This window comes from Lepisosteus platostomus, chromosome 2, assembly GCF_059453375.1.
Source record: "Lepisosteus platostomus isolate fLepPlt1 chromosome 2, fLepPlt1.hap1, whole genome shotgun sequence".
Classification (NCBI taxonomy): domain Eukaryota; kingdom Metazoa; phylum Chordata; class Actinopteri; order Semionotiformes; family Lepisosteidae; genus Lepisosteus; species Lepisosteus platostomus.
Genome location: NC_142612.1, coordinates 31,280,386 through 31,306,121, shown reverse-complemented (window position 1 = coordinate 31,306,121; position 25,736 = coordinate 31,280,386). Strand labels below are relative to the sequence as shown.

The following is a 25,736-nucleotide window of genomic DNA, read 5'->3' as shown; positions in this document are numbered from 1 at the left end:
GGCTATGGGTGTTTTAGAGTGTACTGCACTGAACAAGCATAATTTCTTTCCGAACATCTGTTGGGATCTTGGTTTGGCAGGCTGACGTGACATTGATGTAATAATTAGACGTAAATAAGACAATGTTACTTTAAGTAAGATTATTACGATAATATTGCTCCAAATACATATGTACATATACAGCTGAAGGGCAGTAGAACAGCGCCCCAGAATAAAACAAGCACGAAAACTGTTCACTAAAATGTACATTTTATTAAGCAGCAGTAGACTAAATATCGTAATATAGTTTTATAATTATTGTACCAAAAATGTCCATATTTTAGGAACACCAGTATCGATTCCAGAAAGCGTATTTTTGCACCTCTTGCAAGTGCATTTAGAGACTTAAAACATACAGTGAAATTAAGTAAATTAAGGCTAATGAAACCACCTTAAACAATACCACATATATGTTAAAGGTTAAAGTGCTGTACAGGTCTGAGTTTAAATCTGGTAAATACATTTTACAACATGTATGCAGTAAATATAGAAGGGCACAGCTGCGAGAATAGACAACACCCTCAGTTCCAGGAAATAAGAAACCTGCTGAAAGTACCGAGTAAAATCGTGGTGAGAACTGGGAAGGATAACGATTTTCTCTGGCAAAATATCGTAGTCAAAATTTCAGAAATTGCACACAACTCTCCAGTTTATAGTGAAAACTATATCGTATTCTGTTTCATGATGTCCAAAATTTACTTATGCTGAAACGTTTACCTTATTAAGAACTTAATTTTAGAAACTTAAATTCGAGGTAGATCTATAGAAAAGATATTAATTTATCAGAAACGTGCTTCTTAAATCTTATGTATGCTTTAGAATGATAACATTATTAATAAGAGAATAATAACATTAACATTAATAATAAGACACACCCATTTTTTGTTGAAACGTAACAATACTCCAAAGGTTACTTTTTACTCCATTAAAAGTAACAAATAAAATAAAAAGTTTCCCTGCTTTATGTCTACTCGTGAAACATTGCTACTTCGTAGCACAAATGTAGTTTATTATACATACTGTATAAGTCGCTTACTATAAAGGCGCTGAATAAATCTACTGTAGTGCACTATGCTCAAAGCTCATGGCTCATGGCCGTGACGTAATTCAACCTATCAGAATCATGTGAACTGGAGACTCGGCCGGCCCAGATGACAGCTTTGCGCAATTCTTTCCTTCCCGATCTGGAGAGCCCGACAAAGCCAAGTTGGTGGCAGAGCGAATCGGAATAGTGTCGATAGAACAGACGACTTAATCGTCCTTGCCAGCGTTGGTCGTGATGGCTGCTTTAATGCAACATCGATTCACCGATACCGAGTACAAGAACTGGCTGAAAACTACCATGACTCTGCTGTTACTGAGAACCAGGCTCGAAACATTTCTGGAAAACGAAACCGAAACCTTTCACTCTCAGCTCGGCAATAAATTGATGGGACAGAACTGTCAGGCTCGCCCCCCGTGTAATACGAAAAGCTGCGGACCTCAAGGCAACAAGGTAGGTAGAGAGCTGTGAAAAAGATCTTTCCCCCTGAATGATTTTCTGCACTACTGCATATTTTTCATAATGAATGGTATCAGATCTTCAAACAAAATCTAATATTAGATAAAAGGGACCCTGAGTGAACAAAAAACACATTTTCAACATTTTGATATGTATTTCGTTTATTTGTCAAAGAATGTTAGGCAACACCCAATGCACTGTGTGAAAAAGTAATTGCCCCAGTAGACTTAATAACTGGTTAGTCTACTTTTAGCAACTGTAACTGCAACCAGATGTTTCCTGTAGTTATTGATCAGTCTGTCACAAGGCTGTGGAGGGAAGTCTGGCCCACTCCTCCATGCAGAACTGCTTCAACTCAGTGATGTTTGTTGGTTTTCGAGCATGAACTGCTCTTTACAGGTCCTGCTACAACATGTATGTCTTTAACCAGGCCACCCCAAAGCTCTTAAGCTCTTGTTCTTCAACCATTCCGATGCAGACTTGCTTGTGTGTTTCGGATCATTGTCTTGCTGCATGACCCAGCTGTGCTTCAGTTTCAGATCGCGATTGGATGGTCTCCTGTAAAATTCTCTGATTCAGAGACGAATTCATGGTTTCCTCAATTATAGCAAGACATCTAAGTCCTGATGCAGCAAAGCATCCCCAATCCATGACACAACCACCACCATGCTGGACTGTTGGTATTACTTTGGAATGCTTTGTGTTAGGTTTTTGCCAGACATAACGGGGCTCATGTCGGCCAAAAAGCTCCGCTTTTGACGCATCTGTCCATAGAACATTGTTCCATAACTCTTGAGGACCATCCAGGTGCATTTTGGTGAGCGCTCATGTTCTTCTTAGAGAGCAGTGGTTCCACCTTGCTGCTCTGCCATGGGTCCTATTTTAACCCAGTGTCTTTCTGATGGTAGAGGCATGAACACTGACTTTAACCAAGCCAATGTTGTTCTAGGGTTCTTTGTGACTTCCTGGACAATTTCATGCCTTGCTCTTGGAGAGATTTTGGCAGGACAGCCATTCCTGGGAAGATTAACTACTGTTCCAAACTTTCTCCTTTGTACAATATAGTTCTGACAGTGGTTTGGTGGAGCACCAGAGCCTTAGAAATGGTTTTGTAAGCATTTCCAGACTAATGAACGACAATGTTTTTCTAGAGGCTTTCAGGAACCCTTTCCAGACTAATAAACATAAGTAATGTTTTTCTAGAGGTTTTTTAGGCCTTTCTTTTGACTGGGGCATGATGTGCCTCTAGATAATGTGTGCTAACAACTTCACTTCTGATGATAAGGGCCGGCGTTAGTCAGATTTATATTAGGCAGGGCTGGCATAACACAGGCCTGACTGTTTACCAGTGTTCAAACAGCTGACCCTAATTATTCCTTTAATTGGGTTGAGTACACTAGGTGGGGCAGTAACTTTTTCACACCTGTAGATTGCATGTTTGATTACCATGCACACCAAACAAATGAAAGAAGCCATTTTTCTCTCAGACTCTGCTCTATATACTACTACTACCCCTGAACATTTCTGAACAAGTTCATTTTGCAGAAAATCAGACAGGGGGTAAATACTTTTTCACATATGTTGTTTGGGTTAGTAACAGTGAGCCCCAAAGTTCACCAACCCCTGTCCTGGAGAGCCTCTCCAGGAAATTTAAGGCTTACCACAGTGAATCATCAATCCTTTATGACCTGAAACAGGTTAGGTTTGTTCAATTAATTAGGTGATTGGTTAAGTTGTATAATTAAGATAACAATTTGGCTATAAAATGTGAATACCCTTTAATTCTAATAGATATTTTTTCTGACAGGAACACTTTACTTTATGAAATGATAAATAACTTAAATTTGTTTCAGATACATGATTTTGATATATGTAATGAACTATATAACTTACCAGAGTACCAACAACCAGTACCAGGATTAAAGACCCCTGTTGGATCCTGATGCATTTTGGGTGCCTGGTGGACATTTTTGGATTACGTTTCTGCTGTGGCACTTTTGAAGCCATAATAAGGTGTGTGAAACACATGATGTCTGAGATTTAAAACATATCCTAACTGATATGTCTCAGTTTGTCTTTTAAACTAAACGGGTTCACCCCAATTAAGATTTTTATTTTATTTCCAAGGGTAAGGTACCTACTGAGGAATATTTGTATGGAATTCCTGTAGGTAAACACCGTGCCCACATGGTGCATTTAAACCATCTCAGCTGCCTTCAGACAGCCTTCAACACAAATAGAGTAATAGTAATTGCTGTATTGTGTTAGAAGAGCAGATGGCGTAGTATCAACCTACTCTGTGTGTACTCTCTCATATCTAAAAAATGTTCAGGTTTGTTTGGGGAAGAACCCTGCTTGTGGTAGACTGGCTGTGAGGACCTTTGTGTGTTAACTACTCGAGCACTAAATGTAATTAAGATCCTGTCTTTATCGACGAGTTTAAAATACAAACAAAAAATCCATACATAAAAAAAATAAAAGTTCTCCTTCTTTTAAACCTAGAATCGTCCATCCTAGTGTTCATTTAGTATAACCTTCAGGTGAATGTATGTGCGAAACTAAGCAAGTGAAATTGTTCAGAGCTTAAAGGAAAGTTGTATTCCCTCTTGGCGATTAGTCTATGCAGAGGTCCTCAGCTGCTTCCTTCAAGGGCTTCAATTAGGAAAGTGTCACAGACGTGTCCTGAGATCCAGTGGTCTACTTTCTCCCCAAGCCTCCTCAGGTGTGTCCTGCTTGCACACAGTGGAAAGATGAAATCCTCTCGAACCACAGCAACAGGAAAGGGATTATTTACTGGAATAACAGCCGGCCTCATCTGTGGCCAACAGAGAAATGGGAAGTGGCAAAGGTAAGTCAGTGGACACTGCTGCTGGTTCTGTTTGTTCCAGAAATTAACCACCAGGAAGTAGCCACCAAGATATACAGTTGTATGCAACAATTTGGGCACCCCTGGCCAAATTACACATTTTGTTGATTTTCTAAGTGAAAAGAAGTTAACACAACCTCAGCAGTGAACAAACTTAAACTTTCTGCAAATATTTGCACATATTTCTGCAAATTTTAATGCACAGTTACTATTTATTTTCCGTGACATAGCTACCAAATGAGCCACATTCCTTGATGTTCACCTAAACATTTCTGCTGTAATGGAAAACCTCTAATGTGCTTTAATTTGTCTCTCTTACAAAAGAATGGTACGTTCGTTCCTAAGATAGGAAAGAATAATAATAAACTTTATTTTATATAGCGCCTTTAAAGGTGGCTTCTCAAAGCGCTTTACAGAATGACAACAACAATAAATAAGAAGAATACACAAGATAAAACACAATTACAATATATAGAGGAGACCGTGGATGGTGGTACTAAGAAGAGCAGAGGGGTGAAGAATGGAACCAGTTAAGTAAAGGCTTTTCTGGAGAAGAGGGTCTTGAGTCTGGATTTGAAGGAGTTTAGAGAAGGTGACTCTCTGATATCCTTGTGCAAAGAGTTCCAGAGCTTGGGGGCATAACAGGAGAAGGCCCTGTCACCCATACAATGTAGACGGGCTTGGGGGACAGTAAGGAGGGCAGAATTTGAAGAGCGGAGGTTGGGAGGTGGGGAGTAGGGCGATAATAGTTCAGACAGGTATTGAGGTGCCAAGCCATGCAGAGCCTTATAGGTGAGCATGAGGATTTTAAAGTCTACATGGAATTTGACCTGAAGCCAAATTCAAGGACTCCAGGACAGGAGTAAGGTGAAAACTTGCTCTAGACCTGGTCAGGATTCTGGCGGCTTAATTTTGGACATACTGCCGTTTGTTCAGAGTAGATTGTGATGCCCCTGCAAGTAGAGCATTACAGTAGTCAATTCAAGAGAATACGAATGTGTTGATCAGCTTTTCAGCCACAGTTGGTGATAGCATAGGGCGTAGTCTTGCGATATTTCTAAGGTGAAAAAAAGATGTTTTGACAGTATGCTGCACATGTGGGTTGAATGTTAAGCCAGAATCTAATATAACCCCTAGGTTTTTCAATTTTGATTGAAGCTCAAGTACAGAGCCATCTACAGAAAGGGTTACAGGACTGGCTTTATGAAGTTGATGGGGGGTACCAATAAGTATTACTTCAGTCTTGTTGCAGTTGAGATGAAGGAAGTTTTGAGTCATCCAAATTTTTATGTCAGAGATGCAATTAGATAGAATAGAGACAGCCACATCATTGTCAGGTTTGGTATGGATGTATATTTGAGTATCGTCCGCGTAAAAATGAAAGCTGAGGCCATGTGATCTTAAAAGCTGACCAAGAGGGAACATATAAATGCTGAAGAGCAAGGGGCCCAGTATTGAGCCCTGAGGGACACCAGACATAACAAGACCAATTTCAGACCTGTACCCATTAAGAGAGACAAAGTGACAGCGATCAGTGAGGTAAGATTTGAACCATTTGAGGGCAGTGTCAGAAACTCCAAACATAGTCTTAAGACGAGAGAGTAAGATGTTATGGTCAACAGTGTCAAAAGCAGCACTGAGATCAAGAAGGATGAGTATAGGGAGAGAACCAGAATCAGAAGCTATTAGAAGATCGTTGGTGACTTTGACCGGGGCCGTTTCTGTGCTGTGAAGTTGACGGAAGCCAAATTGGAGGTGTTCAAAGAGGTTGTTTGTCATGAGGTGGTTATGTAACTGAAGTGTGACAGCACGTTCGAGAATTTTAGAAGGAAAGGGTAAGTTGGAGATGGGGCGAAAATTGTTAAGATTGTCGAGAGCCATGTTAGGCTTTTTTGGCACAGGGGTAATGGAAGCAATTTTGTGGACCATTGGTACAATGCCAGTCCTCATGGATTCATGCGGAAAGAAGAATCCATATTAAAGAAATAAAGTTCAATTATTCTGTTGGAAGTGTCTGGTCTGGGCTGGGGCTGACGCTGGTCACCTAACTCACCAATCAGGCATCTTCTAATATCTTCTAATCGAATTAGTACACCAATTAGTACTCTGACTATAGGCTTGATTTGCCACTATACCGGTGCTCTGACATTGGAGCTTCTGTGCGCTGTCTGGCTAGCAGCTCCACGTTTATCGTCTGTGTGCAACCAAAACCGAAAGCCAAGACTCGCCAACACTGGCCCGGCGATGAAGCTCGGCTGTCTGATTCCCCAGGAAGCTCTCGTATCCAGATACCCCAGCAGCCTGAATCCCTGGGCAGCTCTCAGTCCAGCAGCTCACTTTCTGCTCTTACGTCTACCTACTCTGCCCTCTGTTTTCTTGGTCCCCAAAATCTCCTGAAAAACCCTGAAGCCCTGCGCCTGGGTTGCTCCCTGTCAGTTTGCCGTGCAGCAGCCATGGTGGTAACAGGAAGAAAATGTGTTCATTAGAAACATTAGAAACTGCAATTTTAAAGAAATGCTGCACAGTGAACTGAAAAAAATTGAATAACATTTTCAGACAAAGAATCAGTTTTAAAGCACTGCAGTTTCCAGATTCCAGATTTTCTGACAGAGCAAACATTTATCTTAAAGTTTGTATTATTTTTACAGGCTGGCTTGAGAAAATTGTGAATAGGGTTTTTGTTTTGCAATAGGGGATGAGCTGGAAAGAAAGAAGTGCACATTCACATTCAAATTCTGAATAAGAGAGGAGCCTGTACAGTAGGTATCTTAGTCCTGTATGTGAATTTGGGAGTCTGGGGTTGGATCTGACTCTAGTTTCTGTTGTTTATTGTAGGTCTACATGCCACGAGGAAACAAGGACCACAACAAAGTGCAGGATTTTGATATCTCTGCATTCCTGAATTTGATGAAGTTCTGCACTCACTTCAAGAAGTATGTGAATACCATAGCACTGGACCAGGTACTGTCCCAATAGCCAGCACTTACAGTGTTCCTTGGGATGGTATTTAATTTAAAACCTTGGACTAATCTGGAATTCACCATCATTTGCATTGCTGGCTTAAGTATTGTTAGTGCCTGTCGCTTGACAGGCACAGTCTGAACAAGGACCAGATCCTCCATGCCAGGAAACCAGTCCACTGGTGAGAAATGTGTTCACTCTCTTGTTTGAGTTGTGACATCCCACTGGATGTGCTGTAATGAGATCTTTAAAATAGGTGGGTCCAGGAAAACAGACACAAACATAGCTGTAAAATCTAAACTGTGCAATTTACACAAATTATAATAAACATATTACAATACCTGAAGGGGCCTTGGATTGAGGAACGGACATGGGTACCTGCTCGCTATTTCCACATGCCTCAGTTATTAAACACCATCCACACATGGCACCCCTGAATGCTCCTGTGTCCAGGGAGTCTCATTGGGTGGGGGGGTGGGGGGCACTGCCATGCCCAGGTGGACAGCAGTTCGCAGTCCTTGGATGCTCTGGCAGCCTGTAACATTTCCATAAATGATCACATTCATCTTGGGACCATCCCAACACACTCAGGCCATTTGTTAGTGTGCCTCTCACCCTATCAATCATGCAATCTATTATCCAATCAATCATCCAATTTGATTTCCCATATTTAAAACATATTATGCCACTGAAATGTTGCTCTGACATTGAGATTCCCCAGGAAGTGCTGCACTTAGTTCTGAGAGACCCAACAGACTGATAACCTGAAAATAAAAAAACGTCTGAGACCTGAAACATGTCTGCTACCATGACAACCAGCACCGATCCAGTGGCACCTTCCCAGAACCGTCTGCTAGTTTGCAGTTTCTTTTACTCTGACCACCATAACTCTTCTCCATCCCTGTTTGTCGTCAGCTGTCTCTGGTGAGTGCCGAGCGCCTTCAGCCTCGGCTTTTTCTGCCAGCCGCCAAAGATCACCAAATCCCTGCAAATCCTGCCTGTCAGTAACCATGTCTGCTTCAACAAACGTGTTGAAACACCATGAGGGAAACAAAAACCTCACAAACCAAAGCACCTAAGCAAAAGCCTAACTCTTCTTTGAGCATAGTCCCTAGGCTAACATGTCAGGCAACTAAGCTGATTTCGGCCTTTTAAATTAACAAAACTTCAGTCTCTCTCTGAGACATTTCACAAATGAGCTCTCATCTTTCCCCGGGATTCTTTAAAAAACCTGACAGTTTCTTTGTCCACAGTTCCAGAGTTCCACAGATCCGGGTCAGTTCTTCTCCTCCCTCTGAAGATTTTCACATGAGCCTCTGCTCTCTTTGTCTTCTCACAATTAGTCAGGTGACTGGGACAGCAGTCCCCCACTTCCCAAAGGCTTCTGGGGAATGTGTCACGCCCTCTGCAGCCAGAGGGCGCTCCTTCTCTGTCCTGTCCCTAGTTTCCAGTCTGCTGTCCTTCCTGTCCCTCTCTTTCCCTTGGGCTATATATTTCCGGGTCTTGCACTCTGTCTGCTCAGCATTGACGTTCTGATGTCCTGAGACCCGCCTAGCACTAGGGCGCCCCACGTCCGCTCCCTGAGGGCATAGGTTTCTTTACGGCATTCCTGAACTCTTTGCACTAATGAGCCCGGGCCTTTTTCCCGTCTCGCAGCTACGCATCTGGATCTTTTTCCGCTCTCCTACTCCCCACGGTTAGTCCCTTTGGACGTCCGTGACAAATGATGTCCAGACAAGACCACAGCTTCATCCTTACACTGTGCTTTCACTTTGTGCAACCCTCTTTGTTTCAACTTCAACCAGAACAAATTTCAACCAGATTATTGTTCAATTATTTTCTTAAATTAACTGACCATATAAATTGTCTTGAATGCAAGATTAAATTCAGTTGTGTTGTGCTTCCACCTTCATAGCTGCACTGACACATCACATTTAATTCTGTTTGAAGAGTGCAGACTTACAATTGCCTGTGTCTTTCCAGCTTATTTTTTAAGGAGTCGTTAAGGGGGAATCGTGTGTGGCCACTATGTAACTGCAATCCGTTGCAGTGAATACAAATAATTATTTTTGATCAAGTTGTTAACCTTCAACAAAGATCATATTAGGTTGCCTGAGGTGTTCAAAAACAACATAATAGTAAACTGAGATTTTAGAAGACTGAAACAATTGCTTTTAGTGCATTGTGTATTGTTTCTGGTTGAAGTTAAGAAAAGATATGCAAGCAATACTTAAGGAGCTTAAGGCCTGGGTAGGTCATTAATTGTGCTCTATGTTCATGAAGGTTACCAATGTAAGAAACAAGATGATGCATTCGGCTGATATGAAGGTGGCAAAACAGGACATGATGACGCACATGCAGAAAATTCTGCACCTTGTTACTGAGCTGAAGAAACACGTGCCTAGCATGTTCGAGCTGGAGACCGCAATTAAAGAGGTGAGACACATTGGAGACTGCTGTTCATCACTTGTAGGTCAGTGGAAGTTCTTTTTTTTTTATTTACAAACTTTTGTTTTATCTACGCGCTTTGGAATCTTGGTTCTCAGCTAGGGTTCCTCAGAGGCGTATGAGGAAGTGTAGATTGACTCCTCTGCCCCGCCTATATTAGAATCACTCGTCTTTCAACATATTACAGGCAGCCCAGTACCGGTGAACTGATGGCGTTTGGAGGAGAAGGGTGTCCCTAATTACCAGAACTCCAATCCTGTAAGCACCCAGGAGGCCACAGGGGGCACTGTATCGCTGAGCTGTCTAGTCCTGCCCTACCCTCAGTTGAGCTCAGCCAGATGAACACTGCCATTTGTGGAATCAGTCACAGTCAGCTAGTAACATGACTAAGGCTTGAACCTGTGATCATAGTGCTCAGCCTGCATTATTGGCCTGTGGCAGTTCTTCATGGATAAATGAAGAGGAGTCTTCAGCTGAAATTAGGGCAGGATTTCTCAAACCTTGAGAACCTCTATATTTGTTGTTGCCTACAAATTAGATCTTATATTAAGTTCAGCCCTCAGTTGGATTGATTGCTCCATTGGATTGTTCTAAAATGGTCTCTAGCCCTGGACGTGGAGAACCCCAAAGCAGAGTTTCTAACGATTTGGAATCACACTGAGATCAATTAAGCAGGAGATTTGTGAAATGACCCATTTAGGACCCCAAATCTTAATTTAACTGAATGAATAAGTAACTTAATGGGACTCTAATTCTTTAGAAACAGACGACCTTTAACTATATTGGGGCTCTTGAAGACCAGGGTTGGAGACCTCTTAGTTTGAAGTCTTACATGGAAATTTCAAGTGAATCAAAAAATGTACATATTATAATTAATATCTTTAGGGCTCAATTAAGTAATTAAGAACTTAGATGACTTGAAAAGCAGAAGACAGAGCAGTTGTGAAGACGGAGGTGTAGGAGTACCTGAGTTAAGTGGCAGTTTATGTTTAAGCCTCCTGAGCTTTTTGACCAGGTCTTGTAGATTTCCTGGGGAGTCACAGAGTCTCCTGTTTTTGTTTTTGTTTTAATGGAGCCCTCAGTGGTTTAGTTATTTAAGCAAAAATATTAGAAGTTTTTTTTTCCTCTCCAGAAGACGTTTTGTATTCAAGTGCTGGTGTTTGCCCTCATTTCTCCCACCTAGTCGAGCATTTTCTCTTGTCACCAGCTGCAGGAGACTGAGCTCAACATTCTGTTAGGGAATGTGGAGCAGAAGCCTGACTTACCGGTGTTTGAAAGCGGCAACCTTGTCGACACTTTACTGAGCGTACAGAAGATCCACGACCTGGAGCAGCAGGCACTGAAGGAGAAGATCGAGTCCTTGGCCCTTCGTTTTGAGGATGAGAAAATTCTGCCCGAAGTAAGAGCTGCCTGGGAGGAGACACTTATACAGTATATCTGCAGAATGACATGTGAAAATGTTCAATCAATAAACTGGCCAGTCTTGATTGACTACATCTGACTGAGACCAGCCACAATACTCAAAGTTATAAAACAGTTTTTATGGGAAGCAGACTTATTTTAAAATAAGATGTAAATTCATGTCTGTTTCTGTCTGCATTCAACATCTTTTAACAACGTCACAGAATTATCATTTCAATTTCTGTGAGTAATATTATTTATTAATGCACTATGATAAGACACTGTATTATACTGTATTTTTCTAACTAAAGTATGTGATGCTTAAAAAGATAGTGGGGAAGGGAACCCACTCTGACACAACAGACAGTATCTAATCTTCCTGCCTTTACTGTAGGAACAGAAACTCCTCAGTGGAAACCTGTTTCATTGGAGGTTTGGCACTCTGATGTGGGGTGACAGTTGTATTTTGTGCCTTCAGAAATGAGTATGGAATGGTACTGTCAGAGTGACAGTAAACCTTTCCAATGTGCCAGTGAACTGTTAAAGAGCAATTACACTGAACTATATCACCTACTCTCCTAGTAGGTTTATTAAATATCTAGAATATTTTCAACTCTCAGTATCTGAGACTGTCCATTAAGTCTGTCTCTCTCCATGTGGTGGCGTGTGTGTGAGATGCATCAGAATGTCGAGCTGTCTCCTGTGTGTGTCTGTCTAGAGCCATGAGGAGCTCTGCATGATGAAGGAGTTCCTGGATCAGAACAAGGACCTGCTGGTTCAGCTGGGCCCACAGGTAAAGCAGCTGAACTTCATCTTTGAGAAAGTACACCTGCATGACCAGCAGCTCACCGTCCTGACTGAGAAAGTGGACAACCTGGAGAAGAAGAATGATGGTGAGTCAAAGACGAAGGGCCTAAAATTATGTCATATGCACAGGGCCTTCTTCAAATTTTATGACTGAGTGTATTTTTAGAGCTTTTTCTCCCCAGGTTGAAATTGACTCCTATTTTTCTGGAAATACAAATGATAAGAGTTTTAAAATATTATTGTTCTAAGTGACAATGTTTCCTGATAAGACTAGTGCAGCAGTTATTATACATTAGTCACAGAAGTCTCTCTCCTATGAGAGTGTGTCTCATTCCAAAATGAGAACTTGATCTGAATGCATTGTGAGAGTGAACTTTCCCAGTTCTGCCTGGATAATAAATGATCAGTCCTACTGGGTGAGGGGAGGAGAAACTCTATAGAGCTGCAGTCCCAGTATGTGATCTCCTATCACAGCTGAGTAACAGAGTGAGTCTCTTGAATGGTAATAATGGGGTTTTTAATGTAAATGTATTGCTAATTGTTTTTGCTTTGGCAACAGTGGAATTCATGTGTCCTATTAATAAAGGTGGTTGAATCTGAATTTGAGGTCCAGTTGTGCATGACTGAATTTTTAACAACACTCCTAGTTATTTTTGGAAGCTCATTAGAAACTCCACCACCATGGCTCTTATTGTCCAAAGTTCATAAGGGTTTGTTTATGAGTCATTAACAAACACTTATGAACTCATTGTTTACTCAAATATTAAGTGCCTTGTATTTTAAAATTTGTGCAGCGCTTAAATTTGCTTGTACACAGACTATCTTTATGTCCAAATACTATCCATACTGGTGAGCAAACACTTCAGGATCAGTGTGAACATCATTGTTCTTTACCTCAATATCATTCATATTTTTCATTCCTTTGAACTTTTTAGAACATAATTTTTGTGCCCTGATATAAAGTAAATGATGCATCATCAGTCTTTCCAGTTTATTCTGGTCAGTGCTAAACTAAACTGGTTATGAAAGAAATTGACTTTAGCTGTTTTTTAAAAGAAATACAGAGCTCTTCTGGAAAGACTGGGATTGCCCAAAGCTTCTGTTGGAATTGTCAGCCTCCTGCATGACCACACACCTCAGAGCTTGGTAACAGCTTGTCAGCTGCTGTCCCACACAGGTGCTTTCATCTGCACCATTTAAGATAAGATAAGATCACTTTATTGTCCATATACTATTTCTTGCATTAGGAATTTACACACATACCCCAACTTGCTCTCCATGAGACACACAGTTACACAGACGGGGAGAGAGAAGCTTGGGGTCAGAGCGCAGAGTCAGCCATTTATACAGCACCCCTGAAGCAGTTGGGGTTAAGGGCCTTCCTCAGGGGCCCAACAGAGTAGGATTCCCCTGCTAGCCGTGGGATTTGAACTGGCAACTTTCCAGCCACAGGCTCAGATCCTTAGCCACAGAGCCACCACCCCATTTTATGCCTTCTGTTTGGTGACAGCTGTTGAATACTGGACCAAGGCTAATTACTGACACAAAATTGCTGTACCCATGTCTCTGGGGTGTCCTGAACTGGTATTTTTCAACTGTGAATTAGGTTCCTGTTCCTGTTGCTGAACTAGTAAGTGGCTCTCTCCTTTCTGGACTAGAATGTTCAAAATGGTTTTTGCAGGTAGCCCCATCCTTTTGGATCAGGCGTTAAATCCACAACACTGTTGGAAGGAGTAGGGGTGTTATCCTCCATTTCCTAGCTAAATTCCACTCTGAGCTTGTACAATCTGTCCTTCCCCCTTAATTCAATTGGTGAGACACTCCTCCCATTGATCTGCTGCGCAGTTGGTGCAGTGTGTTCATTCAGGTGAGGGATGAAATGGGTCCCTTCTTGTGTGTGAAGCGCTTTGGGATCCTTTGGGATGAACAGCTACATATAAATGAAGTTTAAAATTATTATTATTGCTGTTATGGGGTGTTGTTATGAGGCTGAAATTCTTTTGCTTTTTGTCTTACAGAGCCTATTTTCAGCGCTGAGGTAGTCAGGTACAAGAACCATCTGCTGGAAATGGCTCAGAAGAATAGGTGGCCCCTCCCTGTGTTCACAGAACATGCCCATGCAAAAGGTACGTACAGCCAGATAGTGCATTAGGAGGATGGTATTTAAGAAACATTCAGATATAAGAAATAATACAGGGCTAAAAAGTGCAGGAAAAGATTAATGTTACAGATTTTTAACATGTCATGGCTTGAAAGATTATTATATGCTTTGGCTGAGAATATAAATTACGAGTTATTCCTGACTTTGGTTTATTTTTTTCCCTGATCAAACATGAAGTGTAACATATGCTGTTCTGTCATTCCAACGCTTAGTCCAGTGCCCTTTCAGTGTTTTGTTAACGGATGGACTTCACAACAGAGCCAAGATTCACTCTGTTACTCAAGGGGTAGCAGGCTCTGGTTAGTGTGGAGCAGCCAGGGAGATGCAGGGCTTTGTGGGAACCATTGCTGACGCACGCTGCCCTTGCCAGGCTACACCGCGATGGTGGAGGTGAATGGGCAGAAATTCGAGGGCAGACAGGTTCATCTCAGTGTGAAGGCGGCGCACCAGGAGGTGGCAATGTTGGCGCTGCGGGAACTGGAAAAGCAGGCACCTTCTCTGGCCTCAGGCGAAGACAGCTCTACACAACCCCCAGGACCTCTGCTGAAGCCCACCGACCAATCAGAAACATCCTCAACTGCAACAGGTGCCTTCCTTTTCAAAGCCTACGCTGTTAAAAAACACAAGAGAGGGACACAAAATTTACATTATATTATACCAGCTAACCAAAAAAGGTATTCAATGTCTTACTTATAGATGTACAAAAACCTTATGTACATAGATAAACAGTTCATGCCTTGTTTTCTTCAAAGCTGTCTAGCAAATAGTAAAACATTTCTACCCCTACAGCCCCGGTGTTTTTAGGAAGTGTGACTGTCACTCTGAACACAGAGGTTATTGCTCCTGATGAGTACAGTGAGAAGGAAGAGGCAGTTGAAGCAGCTTATGACAAATTAGGCTCCGTGTTTGGCCTGGAAGTCTCTTCTTCAGGTAAATACACATCCTCTGTCTCACCCTTTACTTTTCTGTCCATCTGACATCTGAAGTTGTGGTGATTTTCTTTTGTTCCTGAGAATATTGTGAAATTATACTGTATCTGCCTGAGTAAACTGTGTTTTATGAGGAAACCAAAGCATTATTCTTGAAAAAGAGGACCCGTGAGAAGGCAAATAGAATAGGTGGATTAGAGGGTGAATAAAAATGTTATTTAACCAATAATAAAATTAGATGTTCAAGAGGGAAGCTGCAAGTGTCTTGGCTGCAAAGGAACAAATAAAGTTTAATTCCACGCTGGAAAGTAGAAAGAAGAAACACCATGTTTGAGCACTTCCACAATAAAATCAGGCCTAACATTAACAAAAGTAATGTTGAGAATGTTGATAGCCGTAAAAGTTTTGCTTTATAATTAGGTCTGTTAAGGTGATTTAAATTGTTAGGAAAACTTGTTTAAAATTTAATTGGTTTCTTGTTTGAGTCCTTTTAAACAAGTCTGTATCTGTGGAGTGTGGCGGGGTCTCTCCCAGACAGCAGACTGGATAGCAGTTTTCATAACTTTAGCTAATCTGTGAACTGACACCTGTTAAGAGTACACAGCACATAAACCTGGAGTTCAGGGACACTGACAGGCAGTGTGTGCTGCAGAATATGGACATTATTGAACTTTTACCAGCTCTGAAATGTTACATGTTTTACTCTAAATGAGTTCCATTTTTAAATAGTAGCAACAGGCTAAAGAAGCATAATATTGTTTAAATAAAATACTTTTTTTTTCAGGCGAATCAGCTAAGCAGAAAGTCCAGCAACATTTCTCAGAGTCTGGTTTCACACAGCCAGAGGAGATACTCCAGACAAGCCCTTATGGCAAATTCAGTTGCAAACTGAAAATCTCTGGGCCCTTTACTTTTAAAAGTCAAGGTGAGTGAAGTGTGCTGAGGAAAGGACACAGTTTCTGTCCAGAGTGTGGTACTGAATTAAGTTTTCTTTTCAAATATACGGTATAGAGGAGTGTGAACAACATAGCCTGCTATTACTGTCACTGTGGTGACTAGTATCAGCGCACATTAAACAGTGGATACTTGAAGGCAGATTTCTTCAAGGAAGAGATGTCCATGCATTCTAGTTTGTGTTGACAAGCTTATTTAAGGAGTGGATTAAAAGGAGTATATAAAAAATGTGTACTTTATTTAGTAAAAATATCTTATCTTTATTGTGGGGGACACAAAAAAACCTTGCTTAGTAGCTAAGTGAAGGCTCTTGTATTCTGTAATCTGTGCTGCTACCTGTCGTACTGGGCTGTGCTGCTACTTGTTGTACTGGGCTGTGCTGTGCTGCTACCTGTCGTACTGGGCTGTGATGCTACCTGTTGAACTGGGCTGTGCTGTGTTGATACTGTATCTGTCGTACTGGGCTGTGCTGATACCTGTCGTACTGGGCTTTGTTGTGCTGCTACCTGTCGTACTGGGCTCTGCTGCTACCTGTTGTACTGGGCTGTGCTGTGCTGATACCTGTCGTACTTGGCTGTGATGTGCTGCTACCTGTTGTGCTGGGCTGTGCTGCTACCTGTTGTACTGGGCTGTGCTGTGCTGCTACCTGTCGTGCTGGGCTGTGCTGCTACCTGTCGTGCTGGGCTGTGCTGCTACCTGTTGTACTGGGCTGTGCTGTGCTGCTACCTGTCGTGCTGGGCTGTGCTGCTACCTGTTGTACTGGGCTGTGCTGTGTTGATATCCATCGTACTGGGCTGTGCTGCTCTGATGCCTGTCGATTTGTTTGTATGTTCAGACGGCGTGAGCAAGAAGAAGCTGGCAGAGCAGCAGGCCGCCAGAGTGGCCCTCACCCGTCTGGCTGGGCTCCTCGGCTGGCGCGGCGGCCCTGAGGAAAACCACAAGGGCGCACTGAAGGAGCTGCTGGAAAGCAGGCACCTGGGTGAGGCCTCGTATCACGCATCAGCGGAGAGCAGCGGAGGAGCTGATGGAGTAGGATTCGGTAAGCAAGACCCATTACAGCTGCTTCTGTAGGGGTCATTTTTAGACCTGGGGTGCCCTTTGCTTGCCGGGAGAGGCTCCGGCTCCCTCGTGACCCTGAATTGATGGTAAGAAAATGAGTGGATGGAAAAGTCTTTACATTTGTTTTCTACCACCAATCTCTTGGCGTTTTTTTTTTCCTTATTAGCTGCTCCTGTGACTCTCACAGTTACCCCGCTACAGAACCTGCCGGCCCCCAGCTCACAAGACCCCGACCCACCAGGTCAGAAGCCGGCCCAGGGGCTGGCCCAGGTGACCAACCATGTGACAGCTGAGCCCTCCCAGGAGCTCTCGGTGTCCTCAGGTTGGTGGACGGCCTCTTCAAGGGCTCCTCAGCTCCTCAGCGGGGCTGGTCCAGCTGTCTGCAAGCTAGGCATGCCAGCTTTCCCAGGAAGAAGAAATCTGCTACTTTGACTTTGTCGATGTCTGCATATTTTGAGTACTTTTATCGGGCCCCCCTTTACAGTCTTCTCTGTTCAAGACTGAAAAGGTTCAGTTCCTTCAGCCTGTCAGTGTGGGATATTTCCTTTAAGCCCCATAATGCACCTGATGGCTCTTCTCTACAGTGAAGCCAGAGAATTAGTAGGCCAGGCTCATCCTAATCAGAGGTTGACATTGACAGGTGTATTCTTTTTCCCATCTTACAACAGGAGGCCAGCTGTACTTTGCCAGTGTGACTGTGCCTGTGAAGAAAGTGTTCGACCCAGCAGAAACACACAGGAAGAAAAAGGATGCCATTCAGGAAGCCTACAGTAGATTGGCATTGTCCTTTGGTCTGACTGACACAGCCTCAGGTACCAGTGGGACTGTTGTGCCTCTAATGTTCTCTATACAGCGACTTGTGATATAAGCAGCTGTGGTCTAGAAATAATTCAAGTTTAACAGAATACCAGGCACAAAGGGGAGCAGACACAAACAGCTCCATATCTGGTAGCATTGCCTTGCACATAATGCAGTCGACACTGTGGATATGTTATGCAGCAGGCTGGTTTTTACACCATTGGTGCAAAGCGCTGTGCACAGTTAAAACAATTTCATATTTTTTCTGAGAGTCCATGTAATTTAGCTCTACTGTGCACAAAATCTGGAGGTTTTGAGTGTCACCAGTCCATTAACTACTAACCTGCTATTGTTCTATTATTAAAACAGGAACCGTTTAAGAATTCAAAAGCAAGCATTCCTATTATTGGAGTTGCTGTGCTACTTTTATGGAAATCTGAATGAGAGCGTTTCTGTGGGCCCATGTTCCTCAGGCCCCGAGCCCACAGATCAGTACCAGTCTCTGGGGCAATGCTGACCAATCCCTGCCCAGACCTTGCAGACAAAGCCAAAGAGGCAGTTATAATGGATGAAGACAATTTTCTGCTGTGTTTTTAGTTCCTCACCTCCGGGGACCTTAGGGCAGTGGTCCCTGGTCCGGAAACACTGTTGTAGGCATTTTGTGAAAAGGAACATGTAAAGGATTATTCCATGCTGAAAAAAGAGAGATTCTGGAATAGACCTTTACTTGGTCCTTTGCAGCCTACACATGCTGACACAGCTCCCTACTAGAACTATTTTGTGAAAAGGTCCTGTATTTCTGAAAGTTCCTTTTTGTCATCTTTAACAACATGTGTTCACTTTATTTCTTTGATATCTGAGTTCAGTGTCTTGATTTTAAGCATTTGTACACGGCTTTTGGAATTGAATGATTTTATATTTTCCTCTTTTTTAGCTGCCTCTTCCAGCACATCCAAACAGGTAGTCTTGGATTTCTTCGCTAAATCTGGACTAAACCCACCTGTAGAGACGTGTGAGTCTGTGGACAAACTGTTCACATGCAAACTGGAGATCTCTGGGAACTTTGCATTCCAGAGTCAAGGTGGGGAGCATGAACAGAGTTTACAATTTTTTTTAAAAAAATAGGTGGTTTAGGTTCCCTGCCTCACGTTGTCCCATTCAGTGAAGAAAGTTGACAAGTAACATTTTTTTTTTGGAAAAGAAAATACTGTAAATAAATAAACTGCTGTTCTTTTAAAAAGATAAGAGTATGCAATCTCTGATGTTGACTGCAGACTATTCCCTTACTAGAGTGTGCGATCATTTTTTATCATTTTTAGCAAAAACAACAACAACAAAAAAAACGTGGTACTGAACTGAAGAAGGACTCATATATTTCTGGTGTCAAAATCAGTTTTCTTGTCAGATTCACTAGAATTCAGTGATTAGTGATGTGGTGTGATGTATTGTTTATGAGTTTTGGTTCTCTGTATTGTAGAAGGGGTTTCAAGAAAGCAGCAGGCAGAACAGGGGGCAGCTAAAGAAGCCCTGGCCAGGCTGGCAGGGGTCCTGGGGTGGGACCCTGCCTGTGCTGATGGGAACTACAAAGGGAGACTTCAGGAGCTGCTGATAAAGCACGGGCAGGAGAAACCCTTGTACCAGCCTGTTCCTGGGCCATGCTGTGACACTGCCTTTCCTCCTGGCACAGGCCACCAAGTCACAGGTATAGAGGCCTCAGTCTCCTATTGACCTCTGTGCTCCTTTAGAACCTCAGACAACACCCCTTTTTAAGCTGTTCATTTGGCTGAAGTGTTCAGGACGTTTGACATAGTCAATTTGGTGACTCAGAAGACACGGGGCAGAGACCAGTACCAATGTCCATTAAAACTGCAACGGAATTAGGACTTAAAGACCTGCCACCTTAAAATGAGTCTATACAGAAGTAAGATGTTTGTGCTTGAGCACCAAGTCCCAAACCAAGCTGACACAACACAGCAGTAACTGTCTCGTCCTCCGGCACATTTCAGAGCTGCTGTTCATCCAGAGGATTGATATACCATGGGTTTGAAATGACACAGCAATACTGGGCAACTTTAGTATGTTTTGTCCTATTTTCATAGGGGCAGGGTTTCATAAGACTGGGTATAAAGAAACAAATTAATAGGCCGTGCTTGAAAGTAAATCTCAGAGGGGTTGTTGCATATGAAAGAAAGCAGAAAACATGCTTAACTTTTTCTTGCTCTTGCTCCAGCCTCAGAGATCAGCAGTGTGAGAGAATCTTCAGCTCAGGCCAGTGCGTCACCCAGTGACTCCGTTAACATGGTAACACAGCTTGACGAGCTCGATGAGCTGCCTGCTCAAAGCAAAATGCCCAGGATTGAGTCTCCAGGTAAAATAGCCGCCAGTATTTGGTGGAGGCTTTGATTTGGGTGGTTTTCATGCCTTCAGCCTGTCTCCCTCCTGAATAACTAAAATAGCATTTTGTGACATTCAGAGCCCTGTCATGCAGCAATAATCACCTTCGATGGGGATTTAATTTGTACATAACACAACAAGGGCACAAAATGGAGCATGCACAAACTGAACTTACAGTTAAGCTGTGTGCATCACACAGGGCCTGATTTAGATGCCCTCTCAGAAGGCCGCTATTCTACATTTTGGGTCTGGAAGAACTGTTAACAAACTGGACAAATAAATGCTATACTTATGAGTGCTCATTTGAATATGTTGTAGCCTTTATTTTATCATTTTAAACTTGAACCTAATGTCTCCCTAATTTTAAAATCTACAGTGATTCTTGTCCAAAACAACACAGAAGTGAGATGTTTGTGCCTGAGCACCAAGCGTGAAACCAAGAGACGACGGTTCACACGCTGCAATGTTTTGTTATGTATGTGTCTGTGTGGCAGAAATCCAAAGGCTGCTGGAGAAGTGTGGTCTGCAGCCGCCTCAGGTCACCAGCCGTGTGAGCGTGGTGAAGATGTTTGTGTGCAAAGTGACAGTCCATCTCGTCGGCCTCGGCATTCAAACCCAGCAGAGCTGGAGTTCTAAGAAGGAAGCCACGAGAAAATCATACCTTAAACTCTGCCTAGCGCTGGGCCTCCAGGAAGCAGGTGTGTTCACGCTTCTCTTTTCATGGGCCGATGAACATGGTGTTCAGCCATCATGATGGACTCCAATACATGTACCACCACTGGGATTCCCCTCTGCAGGGGCCCTTAGTCCTGGTTCTTTAGGACCAGCAGGTTCCAATAATAAATAATTGCATTTATATTCCATCTTAAAATTGTTTCAGCCCAAAATATCGCAGATCGCTTTAGATATCAGGAGGGACCCACTTCACGCCAACAGCCCCACTACACAGCACATCAAGTGCAGAAGTGAGATGTTGCATCTACTAGTACGTTGGGGGGGAACTGCTGGGAAGCCAGATTATACTCGGGGAGGCCCAGATGGCAGTTTAGCCAGCACACAGGGATTATAATTATGCGGGTGTGAGCCTGGTCAGTACCTGGATGGGAGACCTCCTGGGAAAAACTATGGTTGCTGCTGGAAGAGGGGTTAGTGAGGCCAGCAGGGGGCGCTCACCCTGTGGTCCATGTGGGTCCTAATGCCCCAGTATAGTGATGGGGACACTATACTGTAAACAGGCGCCGTCCTTCGGATGAGACATAAAACAGAGGTCCTGACTCTCTGTGGTCATTAAAAATCCCAGGGCGTTTCTCGAAAAGAGTAGGGGTGTAACCCCGGCGTCCTGGCCAAATTTCCCATTGGCCCTTACCAATCATGGCCTCCTAATAATCCCCCTCTATGAATTGGCTACATTACTCTGCTCTCCTCCCCACTAATAGCTGATGTGTGGTGAGCGTTCTGGCGCACTATGGCTGCCGTCGCATCATCCAGGTGGATGCTGCACATTGGTGGTGGTGGAGGGGAGTCCCCATTACCTGTATATAGTGCTTATCTGGACACTCCACTCAAAGCACTTTACAGGTAATGGAGACTCCCCTCCACCACCACCTAAGTACAGCACCCGCCTAAGAAATGTATTTTCTACTTTCACTCTTCAGGCGAACCATGGACATTTGTGAATTTGCATGCAGAGAATGTATTGGAAATTGAAACTGAAAGATTGTTTGGTGCGTTGTATGCAAATTATTAAAATATTAAAGCCATGGGTAGTAGATACGACAGTGGACTCTAGTCCTGTAGGTCACTTTCAACAATAACGGCTTAATACCTACAAAGAATAAGGGTATATCAGTCCTGTTAAGCAACTCACGTATTCTGTCAGTAATTAACTACTCAGGAAAGTGTGAAAGCCAGAAGGTTTGGACTGGAATTGAGTGTTCCTCCCCATAGAGATTAAGAAGACAGTACCTGTCTTTTTTCTTATTGTTTCACAGAAGAGATCAAAGCGACGATGCTTGTGAAAGAGCATTTCAAGCAGAATTCATATGATCTCCCCACGGAAGAGTTCACTGAAACTGCAGACAAGAAGTTCAATTGCCAGCTGAAAGTTGCTTCCTTTACAGTTTCGTGTGAAGGAAAAGGTGAGCTAGAGTCAGTCTTGTTGGATCAAATTTCCTATCTTCCTGAGCTCAGTGTATATATTTTTAACTTGTTGTCATTGATCATTCCTGAAAAATAATAACAAACATTGTGAATGGGGTTCATAGTTTGTCAGCTCAACTTTTTGCTCCACTCTCTCAGTCTGCCTTCAAACAATTTGATTCCTGAAGCCCTGTTTAAGATAAACATCTTCTTTTGTTATAAGAACAGCTAACTTTGTAACCATCTTGTACATTAGATGAGTGTCATTGGAGTGGCTTCAAACTGAAGACTAGGTTAGTCAGGTCTTTATGATTCACGAGTGGATTTTGTATACGATAATAAGATATGTTTGTCTTTCAGGGTCTTCTGAAGACCTAGCCAAAGCCGAGGCCTCCAGGTTCACTCTCTCCCAGCTCACCCACATTTTTGACTGGGGCCTGGCGGCCAAGGTGCCAAACGGTGAAGACTCAGTGGGCAGGCTCACCATGTTGCTACAGGAGACCCAGCAGAGTCCTCCCACTTTTCAGCTCATCGACACCCTACACAAGGCCACTGCTCAGCTGAACTTCAACAACTTCTCCCTGGAGAGCAGTGGCCATCAGCTTGGCTCCAAGAAACTAACACAGAAAGAAGTCAGCACTCGGCTCCTCGGGCTGCTGGGAGAGATGGGGGAGGAAGGTGAGTGTCTCCTCATTACTCTGGACCTTTCAATGCAGGAAAGCAGAAGAAGTCCTTGGTGATCGATAATTGATGACATGGTGGAGTGGTGGTTGGCCCTGCTGCCTCACCTTCCTGGGGACCTGGCCTGAGGTACCTTCTGTGTGGAGTTTGCATGTTCTCCCTGTGGTTACATGTGCTCTGCTTGTCCAAAAGACATGTCTTGGTTAAGTGGAGTCTTTAAATTGTCCCCTGTGTGTTTGTGCCGAGATAAACAAGTAACTGTCCAGAGAGTATCCTGCCTTGCACCTGTTGGGTTAATCTCTGAGTCACTGTAAACCTGTATTGGACTAACTTTATAGGGTTATTGAACATGAATGGAAGGCTGATGTAGCATGTCAACAACTTAAGATGATAAAGCCCCAACTACATTTTCAAACTTCATCTTCATACAGCCCATGTGGTGTTCATGTTAAAATGTTCCCTAGCTGCTTGAGCCTTATTTACATTAAGGAGTTTTAACTTCAAGTCGGGTAACACACAAAATTTTGTCATTTTAAATCTAGGGAAACTGAAAAGAAAATCCTGGTATTTTAAAGGATCTTAAATTGTACCTTAAAAATTAAGTTTTTCATCACAATACTGCTTAGTGAAACTCTCTTGGTAGTCCTAATTCAAAACGTTGTCCTTGTGTGTGACTGTTTGGTGATTCCGAGTTTTGGGTTAACTTTTAAGATGCAAGCAACAGCACCCCAGCGAGGAACCGGGTGCAGGAGTGGTTTGATAAGAAAGGCTGGAAGTCGCTCAAGTTCGAGGACACAGCAGAAAAACATGGCGTGAAGGTCACCTTCTCGGCCAGATTTGACTGCTCCCACCAAGGTAATTGCCCACAAGTCTTCAGGGCTAGCTGCCTTGGCTCAGCTCTGGACCCCCAGAACTAGCGCTTGGATGAAACACAAAGAACTAAGCGTTATCATTAAAACAGACAAAAATGGCAAAAGAAGTGTTATGATCTTGGGAAGTTGCCCGATTTTTAAAGAAACAAAACACTACCAGCTACGAGTCTGAGAGGGGGGCCTATGGTGACAAAGCTGCCTGTTTCCTTTGCAGATTGGGAGCCCAGCTGGGAGTGTGCCCAGGAGAAGCTGGGTGAGGAGCTGCAGGCTCGATTCAAGTACTTGTTTGAAGACAGTGCTGATCAGGTGATTTCCGCATAGAAAGACACCAAAAAAAAAGGCCCAGGCCCTCACATTGGTGTTAGTGTTTACTTGTAGGATAATGCTTGTTGTACAGTATCCTTGTATGAACTACCTTTACCATCCACTAGGCTGGAAGGTAAAACTTTATATGAAAAATACCAATTCTGCTATTTGTTATGCCCTTAACGTAAGGGGTTAACCTTTTCAACAATGTTGCTGACCTTCAAAATGTAATACACCAGAAGTGTAATCTGCATTGATTTTAAAAAGTCGGCTCTCAGAAGTGTTACATTTTTTTGTCCCTCAACCCATTTTATTTTCAGATCTAAGCTGTGTTCTTTAAGCAGCAGCCTGTGCACACTGATGCCCAGATTAGCCAAGGAAGAGCTTACTTTACGCAGGGATTGGCTTTGGAGCAGGCTGGTGCTGTGAAATCTACCAAAACATTTTTAACCTGGGGCTTGAGCTCATGGAATAACCTTCATACGGGATACCTTGCTGAGGACGCCTGGGATGAAGGTCGAGGGATGGAAAATAAACCCACACAAACTCATGGCTGGAGACAGTTACACTGTTGATGAACTGCCTTGAACAGTTTTTTTTCCTCTTGACTTCAAGGAAATTGACTAAATTTAAAACGACACTTTTTAGGCTGCTGTACACAATGACACGGTTGTCATCTCAATAACGCTTAAAAAGCAATGTGCAAAGTAAATTATTTTTAAATGTAATTTCTTTGGACTTGATATATTAACAACGTGTTGCAAATTGATATTTGATGTTTGTAATGGAAGATGGTATCACCTTGGGATAATATTGAGAACATTGTTTCCCATTTTATTTTTTGTAATTGGCAATTAGATGATGGTAAGTTAAACTCTGCATAATGGATTATTTTATATTATCTATGTCTTAGACTATCTTAATATGTCGTTATACTGTAATATTGGCAGATTGTGATTAAAAATCCCAGGTACTGTTACCTTTTGAAATACACATGCTAGATCAGTAATGGTGTGGAAAAATGTAACATTGTGAAATAGAGAAAATATAATTGCAGCAATATTTAACCAAATATCTATTTAAAATGTCTTAATTGAGCTAATACTCATTGTATTGTCTTAATTTTAAATGAATAACCCAAAAGTTGCATTGCATACCAATCTCTTCACTTTTTATATTAAAAAATGTTCATAGAACATTTTCCGTTGTAAGTGTAATGTTGTTTTCCAACTAGCTTTCCGAAAGAATGAAAAAATAATCTTCATTTTTTACGGAGAATACTACACAGATATATCCATGTTTTCACAGACCAAGGTTAGCTATACTCTCCGTTTCCCTGGGTATTATTGCTTAGATCAGCATACATGATGCTGATCGGGGTTTGTGAAACGACAGGATAGTTTGTAAATATAAGAGCTTA

The 25,736-nt window shown here is 42.6% G+C and overlaps 1 protein-coding gene across 1 annotated transcript; it reads left to right on the top strand.

The window, feature by feature from the left end:
• Positions 1-1,158: 1,158 nt before the first annotated feature.
• Positions 1,159-25,516, top strand: LOC148676215 (uncharacterized). The gene is made up of 22 exons (XM_088604982.1): positions 1,159-1,534; positions 4,254-4,388; positions 7,242-7,367; positions 9,651-9,803; positions 11,023-11,214; positions 11,935-12,109; positions 14,042-14,149; positions 14,555-14,770; positions 14,974-15,114; positions 15,898-16,038; positions 16,903-17,106; positions 17,293-17,448; positions 17,795-17,938; positions 18,859-19,005; positions 19,402-19,626; positions 20,155-20,292; positions 20,813-21,016; positions 22,310-22,456; positions 22,818-23,135; positions 23,850-23,993; positions 24,225-24,316; positions 24,637-25,516. Exons 1-22 carry the CDS (start codon positions 1,319-1,321, stop codon positions 24,640-24,642), a joined length of 3,528 nt encoding a protein of 1,175 aa, XP_088461108.1. The 5' UTR covers positions 1,159-1,318; the 3' UTR covers positions 24,643-25,516.
• Positions 25,517-25,736: the final 220 nt, after the last annotated feature.